The sequence below is a fragment of the Cherax quadricarinatus genome, chromosome 19 (assembly GCF_038502225.1).
Source record: "Cherax quadricarinatus isolate ZL_2023a chromosome 19, ASM3850222v1, whole genome shotgun sequence".
Taxonomy (NCBI): Eukaryota; Metazoa; Arthropoda; class Malacostraca; order Decapoda; family Parastacidae; genus Cherax; species Cherax quadricarinatus.
This window is the reverse complement of record NC_091310.1, coordinates 40,612,827-40,631,300: the sequence shown is the minus strand read 5'-3', so window position 1 is coordinate 40,631,300 and position 18,474 is coordinate 40,612,827. Positions and strand designations below refer to the sequence as shown.

The 18,474-nt window shown below is 43.1% G+C and overlaps 1 protein-coding gene across 7 annotated transcripts in view; it reads left to right on the top strand.

Annotated features, from left to right (window-relative positions):
* The window catches only part of maf-S (MAF bZIP transcription factor K), a 54,183-nt gene that overhangs the window by 26,409 nt on the left and 9,300 nt on the right, over nt 1-18,474 (top strand). For 3 of the 7 annotated variants that reach the window (XM_070086712.1, XM_070086711.1, XM_070086713.1), the window contains exons 2-3: nt 16,192-16,270; nt 17,138-17,191. The exons of 2 other annotated variants lie outside the window; for them this stretch is intronic. In XM_070086712.1, the coding sequence (XP_069942813.1) occupies nt 16,268-16,270; nt 17,138-17,191 (57 nt within the window). In that variant the 5' untranslated portion in view covers nt 16,192-16,267. The remainder of the gene's footprint in view (nt 1-16,191; nt 16,271-17,137; nt 17,192-18,474) is intronic. 2 more of the 7 variants (XM_070086709.1, XM_070086710.1) reach the window with 1 other exon arrangement.

The window sequence follows — 18,474 nt, the reverse complement described above, 5'->3', positions numbered from 1 at the left end:
ATCATTTCTTAGTTAATCTTAAGTTAATTTTAAGCCAGCCCGTAATGCTATGCATATAAGTGGCTTTGGCATGGTGCTCTTACCTGTATTTTTTTGTACCTCTGTATGTATGCTAAATTACTAAATAAATAAATAAATAAATAAATCTCACTTTCAAGGATCACAACAGTGCCACGATCGCACATGCAAAGAAAATGATAGGATGGATAATGAGAACGTTCAAAACGAGCGATGCCAAGCCAATGATGATCCTTTTCAAATCACTTGTTCTCTCTAGGCTGGAATACTGCTGTACATTAACATCTCCATTCAAAGCAGGTGAAATCGCAGATCTAGAGAGTGTACAGAGATCCTTTACTGCACGTATAAGTTCTGTCAAGCACTTTAACTACTGGGAACGCTTGGAAGCACTTGACTTGTACTCGTTGGAACGCAGGAGGGAGAGAGATATCATAATCTACACTTGGAAATTCTTGGAAGGAATGGTCCCAAATCTGCACACAGAAATCACTCCCTACGAAAGTAAAAGACTGGGCAGGCGGTGCAAAATGCCCCCAATAAAAAGTAGGGGCGCCATTGGTACACTAAGGGAAAACACCATAAGTGTCCGGGGCCCAAGACTGTTCAACAGCCTCCCATCAAGCATTAGGGGAATTTCCAATAAACCCCTGGCTGCCTTCAAGAGAGAGCTGGACAGATACCTAAAGTCAGTGCCGGATCAGCTGGGCTGTGGTTCATACGTTGGACTGCATGCGGCCAGCAGTAACAGCCTAGTTGATCAGGCCCTGATCCATCGGGAGGCCTGGTCATGGACCGGGCCGCGGGAGCGTTGATCCCTGGAATAACCTCCAGGTTGTGTTTAATTCCTTGGCTTGAGAACCCCCTACTGGCATCAAGGCACCTCCTTTTAATACGTATACTGCTAGTCATGGCATTATGCTGCCTCCTCCTCCACACATACCAAAACACAAGCACATACCATGAAAGATTATAATATATATATATTTGCACACTTACTGAGGTTTTATTAGTTGGTGCTGCACCCTTTATATTTAATCATGTCCCCCAGCCGTGTAGGAAGACTCTCACACAAATTCTTGCGGGTTTGGGGAGGTACATTATTCCATGCCTCGTGTAGAGCAGCCTCCAGCCGCAGGATGGAACTGATATCCTTGCTCAATAAACTTCATTTCATTATTGACCAAAGGCTCTCGATAGGGTTTAGGTCTGGGAATTGCCTGGCCAGTCATTAAAAACCCTCGCTTCATAGTCCTTAAGCCACTGAACTACAGATTTAGCAGTATGATACAGTGCACTGTCCTGCATAAAAACTGTATCCCCACATTTGTCAAATGCCTCAGGTAAATGTCACACAGGAACTGCAGGTATTTATACTGGTTCATATACTGGTTTTTGGGAAGCACAATGAGTTCACCAACACTGAGCACTGAAACATCCCCAAACCATGAGCGAGTCTGGGTGTTTGATGGTTCCACAGGTGTTGCGTGGGTCTAGCGGGTCACTACTTCTGGGCCAGTACACGTCCCAACTGTTACAGGTGACAGTGAAGGTTGCTTCATCACTCCAAAGTACTTCAGACCACTGTTGAGGATTCCAGTGAAGGTATTTCTTTGCATAATCCAGCCTACGTTTCTTCTGTGGCTTGGAGAGGATTGGTTTCTTAACTTGGCGGTGACTACTGTAGCCCAGTTCTGACACATGTCTGTTAACAGTTCTTACAGACACCAGTGAAAGAAGATGTGGGTTCTTTTCTTTCAGTTCTCTAGCAGTTATCTTAGGTGTACTCTCTAACTGCTTCTTTAATACAGTTAAGGTATGAACAAATGTCTTCTTCAAGGGGACAGGCTGAAGTTTGCCAGACGGTAACTCAACACTGCGACCAGCCTTGAAACGCTGCGCCCAGTTCCTCACTGAATGCTTGCACACACCAACATTCTCCACTATTTTTTGTCTGGTGCCCAGCTTTGTGAAACCCTATGATTTGAGCTATAGTTTCAGGTGTTAAAGACTTCCTTTTACCCATTATCAACCATGTCGAAGAGGTATGGGGTAGGTTTAAAAATGTAGTGTTAGAGTGTTCAGCAGAAGTTTGTGGTTACAGGAAAGTGGGTGCGGGAGGGAAGAGGAGCGATTGGTGGAATGATGATGTGAAGAGAGTAGTAAGGGAGAAAAAGTTAGCATATGAGAAGTTTTTACAAAGTAGAAGTGATGTAAGGAGGGAAGAGTATATGGAGAAAAAGAAGAGAGGTTAAGAGAGTGGTGAAGCAATGTAAAAAGAGAGCAAATGAGAGAGTGGGTGAGATGTTATCAACAAATTTTGTTGAAAATAAGAAAAAGTTTTGGAGTGAGATTAGCAAGTTAAGAAAGCCTAGAGAACAAATGGATTTGTCAGTTAAAAATAGGAGAGGAGAGTTATTAAATGGAGAGTTAGAGGTATTGGGAAGATGGAGGGAATATTTTGAGGAATTGTTAAATGTTGATGAAGATTGGGAAGCTGTGATTTCGTGTATAGGGCAAGGAGGAACAACATCTTGTAGGAGTGAGGAAGAGCCAGTTGTGAGTGTGGGGGAAGTTCGTGAGGCAGTAGGTAAAATGAAAGGGGGTAAGGCAGCCGGGATTGATGGGATAATGATAGAAATGTTAAAAGCAGGTGGGGATATAGTTTTGGAGTGGTTGGTGCAATTATTTAATAAATGTATGGAAGAGGGTAAGGTACCTAGGGATTGGCACAGAGCATGCATAGTTCCTTAGTATAAAGGCAAAGGGGATAAAAGAGAGTGCAAAAATTATAGGGGGATAAGTCTGTTGAGTATACCTGGCAAAGTGTATGGTAGAGTTATTATTGAAAGAATTAAGAGTAAGACGGAGAATAGGATAGCAGATGAACAAGGAGGCTTTAGGAAAGGTAGGGGGTGTGTGGACCAGGTGTTTACAGTGAAACATATAAGTGAACAGTATTTAGATAAGGCTAAAGAGGTCTTTGTGGCATTTATGGATTTGGAAAAGGCATATGACAGGGTGGATAGGGGGGCAATGTGGCAGATGTTGCAGGTGTATGGTGTAGGAGGTAGGTTACTGAAAGCAGTGAAGAGTTTTTACGAGGATAGTGAGGCTCAAGTTAGAGTATGTAGGAAAGAGGGAAATTATTTCCCAGTAAAAGTAGGCCTTAGACAAGGATGTGTGATGTCACCGTGGTTGTTTAATATATTTATAGATGGGGTTGTAAGAGAAGTAAATGCGAGGGTCTTGGCAAGAGGCGTGGAGTTAAAAGATAAAGAATCACACATAAAGTGGGAGTTGTCACAGTTGCTCTTTGCTGATGACACTGTGCTCTTGGGAGATTCTGAAGAGAAGTTGCAGAGATTGGTGGATGAATTTGGTAGGGTGTGCAAAAGAAGAAAATTGAAAGTGAATACAGGAAAGAGTAAGGTTATGAGGATAACAAAAAGATTAGGTGATGAAAGACTGGATATCAGATTGGAGGGAGAGAGTATGGAGGAGGTGAATGTATTCAGATATTTGGGAGTGGACGTGTCAGCGGATGGGTCTATGAAAGATGAGGTGAATCATAGAATTGATGAGGGGAAAAGGGTGAGTGGTGCACTTAGGAGTCTGTGGAGACAAAGAACTTTGTCCTTGGAGGCAAAGAGGGGAATGTATGAGAGTATAGTTTTACCAACGCTCTTATATGGGTGTGAAGCATGGGTGATGAATGTTGCAGCGAGGAGAAGGCTGGAGGCAGTGGAGATGTCATGTCTGAGAGCAATGTGTGGTGTGAATATAATGCAGAGAATTCGTAGTTTGGAAGTTAGGAGGAGGTGCGGGATTACCAAAACTGTTGTCCAGAGGGCTGAGGAAGGGTTGTTGAGGTGGTTCGGACATGTGGAGAGAATGGAGCGAAACAGAATAACTTCAAGAGTGTATCAGTCTGTAGTGGAAGGAAGGCGGGGTAGGGGTCGGCCTAGGAAAGGTTGGAGGGAGGGGGTAAAGGAGGTTTTGTGTGCGAGGGGCTTGGACTTCCAGCAGGCATGCGTGAGCGTGTTTGATAGGAGTGAATGGAGACAAATGGTTTTTAATACTTGACGTGCTGTTGGAGTGTGAGCAAAGTAACATTTATGAAGGGGTTCAGGGAAACCGGCAGGCTGGACTTAAGTCCTGGAGATGGGAAGTACAGTGCCTGCACTCTGAAGGAGGGGTGTTAATGTTGCAGTTTAAAAACTGTAGTGTAAAGCACCCTTCTGGCAAGACAGTGATGGAGTGAATGATGGTGAAAGTTTTTCTTTTTCGGGCTACCCTGCCTTGGTGGGAATCGGCCAGTGTGATAATAAAAAATAATAATAATATAGCCCCAAAACCAAAGGGAATGCTGGATGAAAGATGGGGCAGATGCGAGACAAAATTGCAACACTTCCTCTTACCATGGCAGCCATGTGAGCACTGAGGAGTCACTGTGGAGTGTGGCGGCAGGCTGTGATGTCATGCTAATAGCTGCTACCCGGCATAATGCACTGATGAAAAATAGACCCTCCCCCTCCTTCCCCACCAGTATGGTAGGCCTTTAATTTTCATCATGGCATTATGCCAGGGCGCTCACCCAGCGTAATGCTGTGACTAGCACTGTATATCATTTGACCTTTAATATTTAAACTGTCCATACACTTCAGATAGAAAGCCCCTTCTGTGCCCACAAGTTTGAAAAAATAAAAAGTAATCACTTTAAAAATGGTGGAGAATCTTTTTCTAAAGGTTATGACACCAAAATTCAAAAGTTGATGTAAGGCTTACAGAATTGTTCAAAGTGCAAAGTTAAGAGATTGGGGAGCACTTTACTCAAGAATGATTTTGCCCACTTTCAGGCCTATTTTAGGCCAATTCCAGTGCTCAGAGAAACCCAGTTCCCAACTGTTTCACTTGTATTTCTGTACTATTCATTGATTACAAGAAATTACCCATTTAACCATCAGAACTACCTTATTAAGCATCCAGTAGTTGGAAATTTGGCCAGAAAATTTCGTTTTAAAAAGAGTTCTAAACAGGCACTAGAGATATTCCAGCCACTAAAGCAGTCCCCCTTCTGTTCATTAATCACATTCCAAGATCTCTCCTATATAATGCTTGCTCTCCATTTTGAATCCATTGTCATTTACAAAGAAATTAAAGTTTTTCTATTTCTCCATTAATAACCATAGCCAAGATTTCTTGGTCATTAAAATTTACCATTTCTGCCACTTTTAGGCCTGTATCAGACCACTTTCTGGTCTTACAATGATCAAAAACTATTGTGTATCATTAATGTGTTATTCTGGTCTATCTACTGGTAATAAGAAACATGTAGTGTTTAGGGGCAAGATTTTTTTTATTATGTTACTTACACCCACTGCACATACCCATTCTCTCACGTCTAGGCCAAAATTTGCAGCCCCGCGAATTTTAGCGTGCTGTGAATTATACATACCACTAGTATGTCATGGACACTGATCGCTTTGATGTACTAGTACATGATGGACAGCTTAATAAGGGTTGAAAACTTATATGAAGAGTATAGTACACTTCAATTTATTAATTGAAGAATGATTGAACCTAATGCATTCCAAGTCATAATTTTGATTAGTCATTTAGGTGGAAATAAGTTTGAGGAGGCTGCAGTACTATATGTACGTATATTCATAATAATGTTCACAGTAAAGGCTGATGCTATTTTCATAACTAAGTACAGGGTGGTGGGAATCTTATTGGTGTTGCTTGAGCATTATTGCATTAAATTCAACATGTGGTCTTTGGGTTATCAAGCATTTTGCTGATGTTTTTTAGAAAAATGCATTTAGTTTAGGCAGTGTTATTTTCTCTTAAGTGGTGATATGAGCAAATGGGTTATCCTTAACACTCGTGGAAATATAGTCGTCCATTTTTTTATATCTTGTGATGTCGAGTTTTATTCATGGCTAATACACAGCATAATGAATAAATGGAACCAACAGTTGACAATATTCCATGCTAACATGGAAGAAAGTTGACTCATTTTGATGAATATTTAATGGAAAATACTGTATATCCAAGAAAGTATCCCATTAAAAAATAAGATTTCTCTGATTTTATGGTAATAGCATCAGATTTTGTCTAATGTTAAGGTAAAATTAATTTCTTGAGTTTAGGATAAGCTTACAACTCCCACACATACTACCACTACACATACTACCCTCCACATACTACCCTCCACATACTACCCTCCACATACTACCCTCCACATACTACCCTCCACATACTACCCTCCACATACTACCCTCCACATACTACCCTCCACATACTACCCTCCACATACTACCCTCCAAATACTACCCTCCAAATACTACCCTCCAAATACTACCCTCCAAATACTACCCTCCAAATACTACCCTCCAAATACTACCCTCCACATGCTACCCCCACACATACTACCCCCACACATACTACCCCCACACATACTACCCCCAAACATACTACCCCCAAACATACTACCCCCACACACATACTACCCCCACACACATACTACCCCCACACATACTACCCCCACACATACTACCCCCACACATACTACCCCACACATACTACCCCCCACACATACTACCCCCCAAACATACTACCCCCCAAACATACTACCCCCACACATACTACCCCCACACATACTACCCCCACACATACTACCCCACACATACTACCCCACAAATACTATCCCCACATGCCACCCCCACATACCCCACAAATTAGCCCTGTATCCCCTCCACAAACTACCCTCACAAACTACCCCCACAAACTACCCCCACAAACTACCCCCACAAACTACCCCCACAAACTACCCCCACAAACTACCCCCACAAACTACCCCCACAAACTACCCCCACATACTACCCCAACATACCACCTCCACATGCCATCACATACTACCCCTAACATACCCCCACATACTACCTCCACATGCCATCACATACTACCCCTGTCATACCCCCACATACTATCCCTAACATACCTCTACATACCCCTAACATACCTCCACATACTACCCCTAACTTACCCCCACATACCCACATAACTACCCACACTTCCTCACATACTCTCTCCACATACTACCCCCACAAACTGCCCCCACCAACTAGCTCCACAAACTACCCCTCACAAACTACCCCTCATTTAACCCCATGAAAACTACCCCCCCACAAACTGCCCCCCCACAAACTACCCACACCCCTTCACACTTTCCTCACGTTCTTCCCATCCATTTTTCCCATACTTTTTTTCCCATATATTTCCCACACATTTTCTTTTCCCATATATTTCCCACACATTTTCTTTTCCCATATATTTCCCACACATTTTCTTTTCCCATATATTTCCCACACTTTCTTTTACACACTTTCCTTTCCACACATGAACAATATCAAAGAAGTCTGAAATATTGATAAAATGATTTAAAGAAGCCGTCTCAGTGGAGATGGGAAATACCAGAGAGACTAAGGAGCAGGGGTCACTGACAAGCACTGTTTGACATCCTTGCAACAAGAGAAGAGCTTTAGAACCTTTTAATGGACTTGGATATATCAAAGTCAATGAAGCCTGACAATATATAATCAGGGATTCTATGAGAGGGTGCAGAAGCATTGCATAAACCACTAGCTATGACTTACAATGGATATGGGACAGTTACCAGAGATCTGGAAGACTGCAGCTTTAGTCCCTACATTTGAGAAAGGAGAAAGGAGTGACTGTCAGGACAGAAACATCAGAATGGGGAAGAGTAACTAATGCAAGGATTAGCAATATGTTGTATGTAAGGTGTACTCAACACCAAGGTGCATCATCAATGTAAACTTTTACCTCGCTAATTTTGTAGATCAGTGGAGGTCAACTTCATTGGTAATGGATCTGTTTCAGAATACTGAAGCACACAAAGTTTGTAAAATATATTTCACTAACAATGCCTACAAGGATATTGAAAGAGAATGTTGAAGAATGTATAGAAGAAAAGAAGTGAAGAGAATGTTAAAGGAATGTACATGTATATAAGAAAAAAAGGGGTTATATACCGGACTGATTAAAATGAGCAAGTCACTACAAAAGAAAGAGAATCTGCACCAAAAGTAGAAGCTAAAACATTCATACTAGGTGCAAGAAGATTATTGGAACAGAAAAGCTACTCAGGAAATTGCAAAAAAAAAAAAAAAAAAAAATCCTAAATATTTTTACACACAAGCAAAATTAAGTAAAAAATCACATCCAGAAATGGACCATAACTCACAGGTGGTTCATCCTTTATGTTGATGATGAAACAGAAATGATCAAAATCCCTAAAAAACAGCATGAATTATTGTTCAAAACCTCTTCAAGGGGGGCTCCTTGGCGTGGTGAAGAGGCTCTTGGTCTGAGGAATTAGCCCTGTCGGTCTTCTTCCTCAGACCGAACCTAATTACCCCCCATTCTCCCCTCCCCTATCCCATCCTCCCCATCCTCCCCTTTTTCCATTCCTCCTCCTCCTCCTCACCCCTCCCTTTTGCCCTTCCTCTTTTTAGCCTTCGTGATTTCTCCCACAGGCGCGCTAGTTCCTAGGTAGGGGAAAGGACACCGGGGTCGATCCCATTCCGTTGAGGTTTCTTGGCGGTGGCGTAGTTTGCCGTGGAATCTGGATTGCCTAGGGATGTCCCGATCCCTCTCCGGTATCCCGGAGTAGCTTTGGGTGTCTTTTGGGCGACGGGTGTATCTCTGGAAGCCACCTTTCGGATTCCGGGGGTGGTGGCTGAAGGAGGTATGCTTTGTGGCGGATATCCGGCCGCCCTCTCTTTTGTCCACCGAGGTAGCTCGGCAGATGTGAGGTTGCTATCCCGGATTGCTGGTTTACTGGCATGAAGGGTAGGGTATGGCACGGGTTCCATGCTGCATCTGCGCTACTAGCGGTGTCGAGTCCTCTTGGGCGCGGAGGGAGATTTCCGGCCCTTTCATTCCTCCTGGGAACTATTCCTCCCCGCTCCCCCCTTTTTTTATTCTTTTTTTTTGTTTTTATTTTCTTTTCTTCTTTCTTTTTTTTTCTTAAAAACAAAAAGCAAAGGAGTAACCTAACCATGGCAGCCCTAGTCCATGAAACCACTACCCCCGGGCCCCTTCTTGATACCGCACCCCATTCTGACCCTGCCTTGTGTTTAGACCACTCTTCGGACACTCCTGATGCCCCTGTACCTCTTGCTGGTGCTGTTTCCTCACCCGCTTCAGGTACCGGGGCTTCGACTGACTCCTTCGATTTGTCTGAACTCCGCTCTCCTTTGACTATGCTTCCGGCTTCTCCCTCTACGGTACGGCAATTTTCGAATCGCCCACCCATTTCATGCCGGACCAACTCCGGTCCTACTCCTAAACGCCAACGTCAATCTCCTGATGATGCTCCGTCGTTACCTTCCCATTCTACTCGGAAACGACCGACACGTCAAGCACTCCCTCTCCACGCTCAATTTCGGACCACACAATGGACTAAATTCTTTACTTTAAGACCAACTTCTTCTTCTGCCTACCTTTCTGACCATAGTATTGCCAAAGCGCTCCTGCGTCATGTTGGCAGAGATATTTCATTTCACGCTCTCAAGAGCGGTACGCGCATCGTCACTGTCCAGAATGCTACCCAAGCTCATGATCTTTCTCTCCTTTCGAATATCGATACTACTCCTATCACTATTGAAAAACATCTTTCTCTCAATTCTTGTAGTGGTACTGTCATTCTGCCCCATACCATAGTCCAACAGAATTTCCAGTCATGTGGCAATGACATTTTTGAACAGCTGGAACTCCAGGATCTCCCAATCCTCAAAGTAGACACTTATGTCCTTCCTGCCCGGGGGCGGAGACGTTACCCTTGCAATGTGGCTCGTTTAACTTTTGACAGCCGAGAACTCCCGTCCTCTGTATATGTCGCGGGACATCGGTTACAAGTTCGAAAGGTGATACCTACACCGCAACAATGTAGAAATTGCTGGCGTTTTGGTCACCCAGCGAAATATTGCAGATCTATGGCCGAATGCCCAGTCTGTGGTGCCGACAACCATTCTAATACATCTTGCAGTCAACCTCCATCTTGCCTTAATTGTAATGAAGCTCACCCTTCGTACTCCCGCCGTTGCCAGGTCTACTTAAATGAACGTGAAATCCGTTGCCTCAAAGAGGCAGAAGGTCTCCCTTATGCTATGGCAGTTACTCATCTCCGCCTCCAAGGGAGACTACCCCGTGTTTCTTATTCTCGTGTTTCCAAACATCCCCCCACTTCTGGGGTCCCATCTTCTGCAGCCTCCTCTGTTGTTACCCCTCCCATAGCCATTACGGCATCTAATCCTTTTGCTGTCCTTGGCTCTGACGTCCCGACTACAACTCAGTCTGTTCTCGCATCTTCGCGTCCTTCCTCACAAGCCCCAGTATCGACAAGACCTCGTACGACACCTAATACCAATCGCCCCTCTACTCAGAAGTCCAAAAAATCCACATTGCTCAAATCTTCTTTGCCCCTTCCTTCCCTTCTTCCACCTCCACACGTTACCTTTCCAGTCTCTGTACCTAGTTCTTCCCCTCTCTCTGGCTCTATTACAAGTGTGGAGATTCACCCTCCTCCTCGTACTATGCCTTCCACCCCCGTCCCCTCCCAAGTTTCTCCCTCTTCTGTCACCTCCCAGGTTTCTACCTCTTCTGTCCCCCCCCACACTTCATCTCCAGTCCCTTACACTTTTCCCTCCCCCTCTACTTTGGTACAGTCCATTACTGTCCCAATCTTTACTCACCCTCCTCCTCCTATCTCCAATATGGTTTCCCATACATCTTTGAATTCAGAAACACTTGAAGCCATTTCAGAATATATTGCAGAGACTAAACCTTCAATGGACACTGATTCACTTCCTGTTCCTTCTCTTCCCTCTCCTCCATCTTCACAACCCCATTCTTCGCAACGCTCCGTTCCTTCGCTACTTGAACATCTTCCAATGCCACCACACGTTGACTTTTCTAACCCCTCTAGTCCGTAGGTGCCTTTACCTACAGATTCCTGATATTTTCTTCATCGCCAATCATGGCCTATTTACAGTGGAATATCCGCGGCCTCAGGGGTAATCGGGGTGAGCTTCAGATGTTGCTTTCCAGGTTTTCCCCTGTTGGTGCTTGCTTACAAGAACCAAAATTACACTCGGCTGTTTTCCAACCTATCTCAGGCTATAATTTATTGTATTCTTCGGATCCTTTCTCAGATGGGACCTTTAATGAAAGTGCCCTTCTTCTACGCAATGATATTCCGTACTGTCAACTATTTGTCCATACCTCGCTGCATTACACTGCAGCCCGTATCCACTTGAATAAGTGGTTTACAATATGTTCTTTATATCTCTCTCCTTCTCGAGCATTTTCTATCCCAGACTTTGCCTTTCTTGTTTCATCCTTACCACCACCACTTCTGTTACTTGGTGATTTTAATGCCCACCATTTCCTCTGGGGGGGGTCTCATTGTGACTCACGTGGCATTCAGTTGGAGGCTTTTCTTGCCTCTCACCCCCTCCATGTTTTAAATACGGGTACTCCCACCCATTTTGATCCTCGTACTCATACTCTCTCTTGCATCGATCTATCAGTCTGCTCTTCCTCCACTGCACTAGACTTCACCTGGTCTGTTCTACCAGACTTACATGACAGCGATCATTTTCCGATCATTCTTACTTCTCCTTCCTATTCACCACCTTCCCGTAGCCCTCGCTGGCAATTTGATCGGGCAAATTGGGATCTTTACTCACACCTCACTGCTTTTAGTGAGGTTCCTTCTTCATCCTCCATTGATGAGCTCCTACACATCTTCTCGACATCAGTTTATACCGCAGCTTCTCATTCTATACCCCAAACCTCAGGCAGGCATTCTCAGAAGTGCGTGCCTTGGTGGTCTCCTGCTCGTGCTCGTGCAGTACGTTTGAAACGTGCTGCATGGGGCAGGTACCGGTACAATAGAACCGCTGAGAGACTTGTTGATTTTAAGCAGAAGCGTGCGATCGCTCGCCGTGTCATCCGTGAAGCTAAACGCACTTGTTGGCGAGACTATGTTTCCACCATCACCTCTGCTTCTTCTATGAGTGCAGTCTGGAAAAAAGTGAGGAAATTGAGTGGTAAATACTCTCCTGACCCGGCTCCTGTTCTACGGGTCACTGGTGTTGATATAGCAAACCCTCTCGACGTTGCCATTGAACTTGGCACACATCTGGTCCGTATTTCCCGAGGGCTCCATCTATGCCCCTCGTTTCTTTCCTCAAAGTCTGCCAGAGAGTTAGTACCCTTGGACTTTTCTTCTCTCGGAGAAGAACAGTATAATGTGCCTTTTACACTTCAAGAACTGGAGGCAACGCTCTCAGCTTGCCGATCATCGGCAGCTGGGCCTGATGACATTCATATTCGTATGTTACAACATTTACATCGGTCAGCCCTTGTAGTCCTCTTACACCTCTTCAATCTTATTTGGGCACAAGGAGTTCTTCCCCAGCTGTGGAAATCTGCCATTGTTCTCCCTTTCCGCAAACCGGGTACTACAGGACATGATGCCTCCCACTATCGCCCCATCGCTCTTACAAGTGCAGTTTGCAAAGTGATGGAACGCCTCGTAAATCGACATTTAATGTGGTATTTAGAGACTCACAACAGTCTCTCCGCTAGTCAATATGGCTTTCGTAAGGGTCGTTCTACCATAGACCCCTTACTACGCTTGGATACGTATGTTCGTAATGCCTTTGCGAATAATCACTCAGTTATTGCCATATTTTTTGACCTTGAGAAGGCATATGACACAACTTGGAGGTATAATATTTTGGCCCAGGCCCATTCCTTAGGCCTCCGAGGCAATCTACCATCCTTCCTTAAGAACTTTTTAACTGACAGACATTTCCGTGTTCGAGTCAATAATGTTCTTTCCCCGGACTTCGTCCAAGCTGAAGGTGTCCCTCAGGGATGTGTTCTAAGCACAACACTTTTTCTCCTTGCTATAAATGATTTGGCCTCTGTTCTTCCACCCAATATTTGGTCATCACTCTATGTTGATGACTTCGCTATTGCTTGTGCAGGCGCTGACTGTCACCTTATTGCAGTTTCTCCCCAGCATGCGGTCGACCGTGTTTCCACTTGGGCCACCACGCATGGGTTTAAATTTTCAAGTACCAAAACTCACCAAATTACTTTCACTAGACGCTCTGTTATCTCCGATCATCCTTTGTATCTCTATGGCTCCCGTATCCCCGAACGTGATACAGTCAGGTTTCTAGGCCTTCTCTTTGACCGTCGGTTAACCTGGAAACCTCACATTACCTCTCTGAAGGGAACTTGTCACAGCCGGCTAAACCTTCTTAAAACCCTTGCTCATCTTTCCTGGGGAGCTGATCGTCGAACTCTGCTTCGCCTACATTCAGCCCTCGTTTTATCGAAACTCGATTATGGTGACCAGATTTATTCCGCGGCCTCTCCTGCTACTCTCTCTAGCCTTCACTCTATCCATCACCAAGGCTTACGTTTGTGCCTTGGTGCTTTTCGCTCTTCCCCTGTTGAGAGCCTCTATACAGAAGCAAATGTTCCATCCTTGTCTGATCGCCGTGATGCCCATTGCCTTCGTTACTATGTACGCTCTCACGATCTACACAATCCTTCCATTTATAGAATGGTCACCGATATTAGTAGACATTCTTTATTCGTTCGCCGCCCCTGTTTGCTCCGTCCCTTTTCTCTTCGCCTACTTTCACTCTTGTCTTCCCTTCAGTTACCACCTTTATATGTTCATGTAGCATCTCACTTTTCCCTACCCCCCTGGGAAGTTCCAGCTGTTCGGGTCTGTTCTTTCTCACTCCCTTGCTCGAAAGCTCAACTGCCTACGGTGGCTTCCCGCTCTCTTTTTCTTGATCACTTCCACTCTCATTCTCATGCCACCGCTGTGTACACAGATGGCTCTAAGTCTTCAGACGGCGTCGGATTCGCAGCAGTGTTTCCGGACAGCGTCGTACGAGGGCATTTACTATCTTCAGCTAGCATTTTTACTGCTGAACTGTATGCCATTCTTGCAGCACTTATTCGTATCGCATCTATGCCTGTGTCATCATTTGTAGTAGTCTCAGACTCCCTTAGTGCTCTACAGGCTATACGAAAATTTGATACATCTCATCCCCTAGTTCTCCGTATCCAACTTTGGCTACGCCGTATCTCTACCAAACATAAAGATATTGTTTTTTGTTGGGTCCCTGGTCATGTCGACGTACAGGGCAATGAACAGGCAGACACTGCTGCGCGGTCAGCAGTATATGACCTACCAATTTCCTATCGAGGTGTTCCATTTCTGGACTATTTTGCTGCAATAGCTACCCACCTTCGCACCCGTTGGCAACAACGTTGGTCAACTCTGCTCGGTAACAAACTTCATTCTATTAAACCGAGCATAGGTTACTGGCCGTCTTCTTGTCATCAGTGCCGAGGTTGGGAGACCACTCTCTCCCGCCTTCGCATTGGCCACACTCGTCTTACTCATGGGTATCTCATGGAGAGGCACCCTGTTCCTCTCTGTGAGCAGTGTCAAGTTCCAGTATCGATTAGCCACATTCTGTTAGACTGCCCTTTCTATCAACGAGCACGCAGAATTTACCTCCAACGTCGTCTTCGTTCTCCTACTCTCTCTTTACCTTCCCTTCTTGCTGATGGACCCTCCTTTAATCCTGACTCTCTCATTGACTTCTTGACAACGACTGATTTACTCCACAAACTCTGATGATACTTTTCGCACTCCCCTCAGCCCTTTCTGGTTCAGTCTCTTGCTGCCCTTTACCCTTTCACCATCCACTGCCCCGCTGTTATCCGTAACCTGTTGCTCATCCATCTCCCTTTTGCCACCTGATGCCCTCGCTTCCTTCCTGCCCTGCAGCGCTGTATAGTCCTTGTGGCTTAGCGCTTCTTTTTGATTATAATAATAATAATATTGTTCAAAAGCAACTAAAGAAGACAGTTGATTGTAATAGTTTTTTAATTAGCTCTGCTGCTCCTACAAACCATAGTATCAGAGCTGGAAAAAAAGCAGACATCACTTGCTGACTGCATAGAACCGATAAGTCATTGTAACTACTGGGAATGCCTCACGGTACTGAAGAAATGGAGAGAGAAATGCCTGGTAATATGTACATGAAAGATAATCTGAGGGCCAAGTCTCAAACCTACACATGACCATAACAATTAACCAGCATGAAAAGCATTAAAGTATGAAATAGACACAGTGAAAAGCAGGGGTGTCATGAACACTGTGAAAACACTGTCACCATCCATGGTTGATGACTATTCAACACGTTACCAGCAGATATCACAAATACTGTTGGAATATGTATTGAAGTTTTCAAGAGGAAACTGGATCACCATGTACTTCTGCTAAGTACGAAATCACCGAGGCTTTGATAGATACATGTATAGGGGCCAGTGGGTTGCCAACCGCAACAGCCTGGTTGAACACACAGTCAATAGAAAAGCCTGGCCCCAGACTGGGCTGCGAGGTGAGGAAGAAAAAAAAGTTGAAGGAGGTTTCAGCTACACCCTATACGTATATCATGATGTATTGTTAACATTCTTGTTTTCTCTGACAGAAGATTCAAACAGTAAAATTTAAATAGCAGGAAAATCTTTTTGTCTGGATCCTTGTACCTTCTGCATGTTCCTTTGGGCGAGCAATAATAACACATACTAATGCCTCTGCATTTCCCATTCTCAACACACTTTTGTCTGCTTCATTCTCTGAGCACCCTTTGCAAGGCTCCTGACACAAACATAAATATATAAATACTGTATTCCAGTTAGCAATTGTCAGTGTCTGAATTAGTGCCATTTTAGTGACCATGTCATAACAGTGGTGTATAATTTAAAAAAAATTAATCAGTTAAGTATTTAAATCTGTATTTGTAATTTTCTTTTACACCTTAGTAGTCTTTATGGCTCCACATTAAGTAATAAACAGTACAGTACATCGATATACAAAGGTATGCCATCTCTTATGGCAGTGATATTAGTTAATATAAAAAATATAATTATTATTATTCTTTAAACCATATGAGAGTTGCTTGTGAACATTGGCCACAGTGTGTGAAGATAGTGTTGCTTGTGTAAAAATCTAAAGATTTTCTTGTATTACAGATCCAGGAGTGATCTGTTTAAACAAAACATCTAGCAGTTTAACGTTTCAACAATCCAGCTATCCAGAGCATCAGTGATGGTTAGTGAAGTGACTGCTCTTTTGTCCTCTTGTCATACATAAGCATATAATGAATGACTTTACATTGGTCCCTCAGACTTTATTACCAATTGATTCTAATTAAAAGAATTCATGACAGTAGTATTGCAGTAATGAAATGTATAGAAGTACATTACTAGTTGATATTTTTGATGTACAAATGCTGACACAAGTAGCTATCTCTTGAGCCTGTACTGCTGGATTTGTAACACACCACTGTTATGTCATACTGGATATGGGGTAGATTAAACTTGCATGCAAGTGTGGGATATTTTATAATGAGTGTTCATGTTTACTTAGATGGTGGAATGGCAGAAATGAAAGATAAGAGGTGTGGGGTAGTGGGTCAAGAGAAGTACTTTCTAATGTTTTGGACATTTGGAGAGAAGATCTGTTAGTAGGCTTGTGTGGAAGATGTACAAGCACTCTGAGTATACTCCAGGAGTAGAAAAACTCTTGAAGCTCATCAAAGGTATACATCTGACCAGAAGATCATGTCCAGATATGGGTCTCCTTAGTTTTTTCTTCCATGGTCACATTCCTGAAGAAAACAAGGAGTGTCTGAGATAGAAGATAGTTTTGCAAATTTGTTTAAAAGACTTTGCAAATAGTTTAGAGATGTGCAGGAATAGGTGTATATGGAGATTACTGTGCATCTGCCACCTTGCTGGAAGTGAAGATGATGTACCACCTATAGAGGATAAGTTTGGTGAGGTTGGCTTTTAAAGCTCATCAATTTACTCAAAGTATTGTATAACATTCTATTTTCCTAAATCTGATGAAACATTCTTCCTCTTCCTTTTTTATCATTGGTGATGTTTCCCACACTCATGACGTGTGGCTTCATAGAACGCCCTCCTCGCTGGTTCATCCCTGCACGACCCTGATAAAGAAGACTCTTGGGTAGGAACCATGCATTTGTGTTGAGAGATATTCAGGAGATGAACTAAAACTTAATCATGTTAAACAGGTAACTTGCTTATATGGTCTACTGATACCTATATATGCTAGTATTTGTGAATTCAGTTTGTGAATGTACTGGAAGTACTGCATTTATAAGCTGAATTACAGGACTAGAGGTGTCGAGAGCATTAGTGCGAGTTTCAAGTTTGTTAATGAACTTCAGTGCATCTCTTGCATATGTTTGTGGCCATATTCAATGTGACATGTGCTTCAGAACCAGTAGCTTACTTTTTCACTGATATGTGTGTGTACATTATTTTTGAGATATTTGTGATGCATTGCTTACCTGTTACTGGACTTTCTGTAAACACAACTTTTCAGAAACCTACCAAGATGGCTTATATCCTCATGAAGGACAGTACAGTGGACCCCCGGTTAACGATATTTTTTCACTCCAGAAGTATGTTCAGGTGCCAGTACTGACCGAATTTGTTCCCATAAGAAATATTGTGAAGTAGATTAGTCCATTTCAGACCCCCAAACATACACGTACAAACGCACTTACATAAATACACTTACATAATTGGTCACATTCGGAGGTAATCGTTATGCGGGGGTCCACTGTATTATAGTCCCATATTATACTTTCCTGTGTATGCCTAAATAAATACTACCTTGTATTTCTTAAATATCTTTTAATTTCTTGCCATAGTAGGTTATCTTAATAACAGTGTTCTGCTTCAGCTATAACTGTCATTATCATTTACAACATAGCTTTAAATATAGTAATTTTTATGTTAAATCTATGGTTGTTGTAATATAATTATGGTTCATTATGACTTTCATTTCATTTTATTGTAATTTGATGCCTTATCTGAAGATACCCCCCTCCCCCACAAAAAAAAAAAAATTCCTGTGTGGGGGCAAGATTTTGATTTTTTTTTCTTACAGTTTGGAAGAGTACATTTTTCTAAATCAAATAAGACAAAAATGTGTGGAATCTGATAAAAACTTACCATTTTATGGTGTATTAAAGTTGCCCGAAATTGATGCAACGTTAGCAATATTGATGCTACAGTGCCTCTTAGTTGTAATTATAATTTTTTTATGCACTGATTGACACTAAGTACCACATTTTGCAATGAAAATATTCTGATTTTAAGCAAAAATAATGCTATAAATAAGTTGGGAAGCACACTGTGCCATAGCAAAACTATCAATGTTCAATATAAAACTATACAAAAAACTTGGTGTGTGTTATATGTAATGGTTGTTTCTCATGC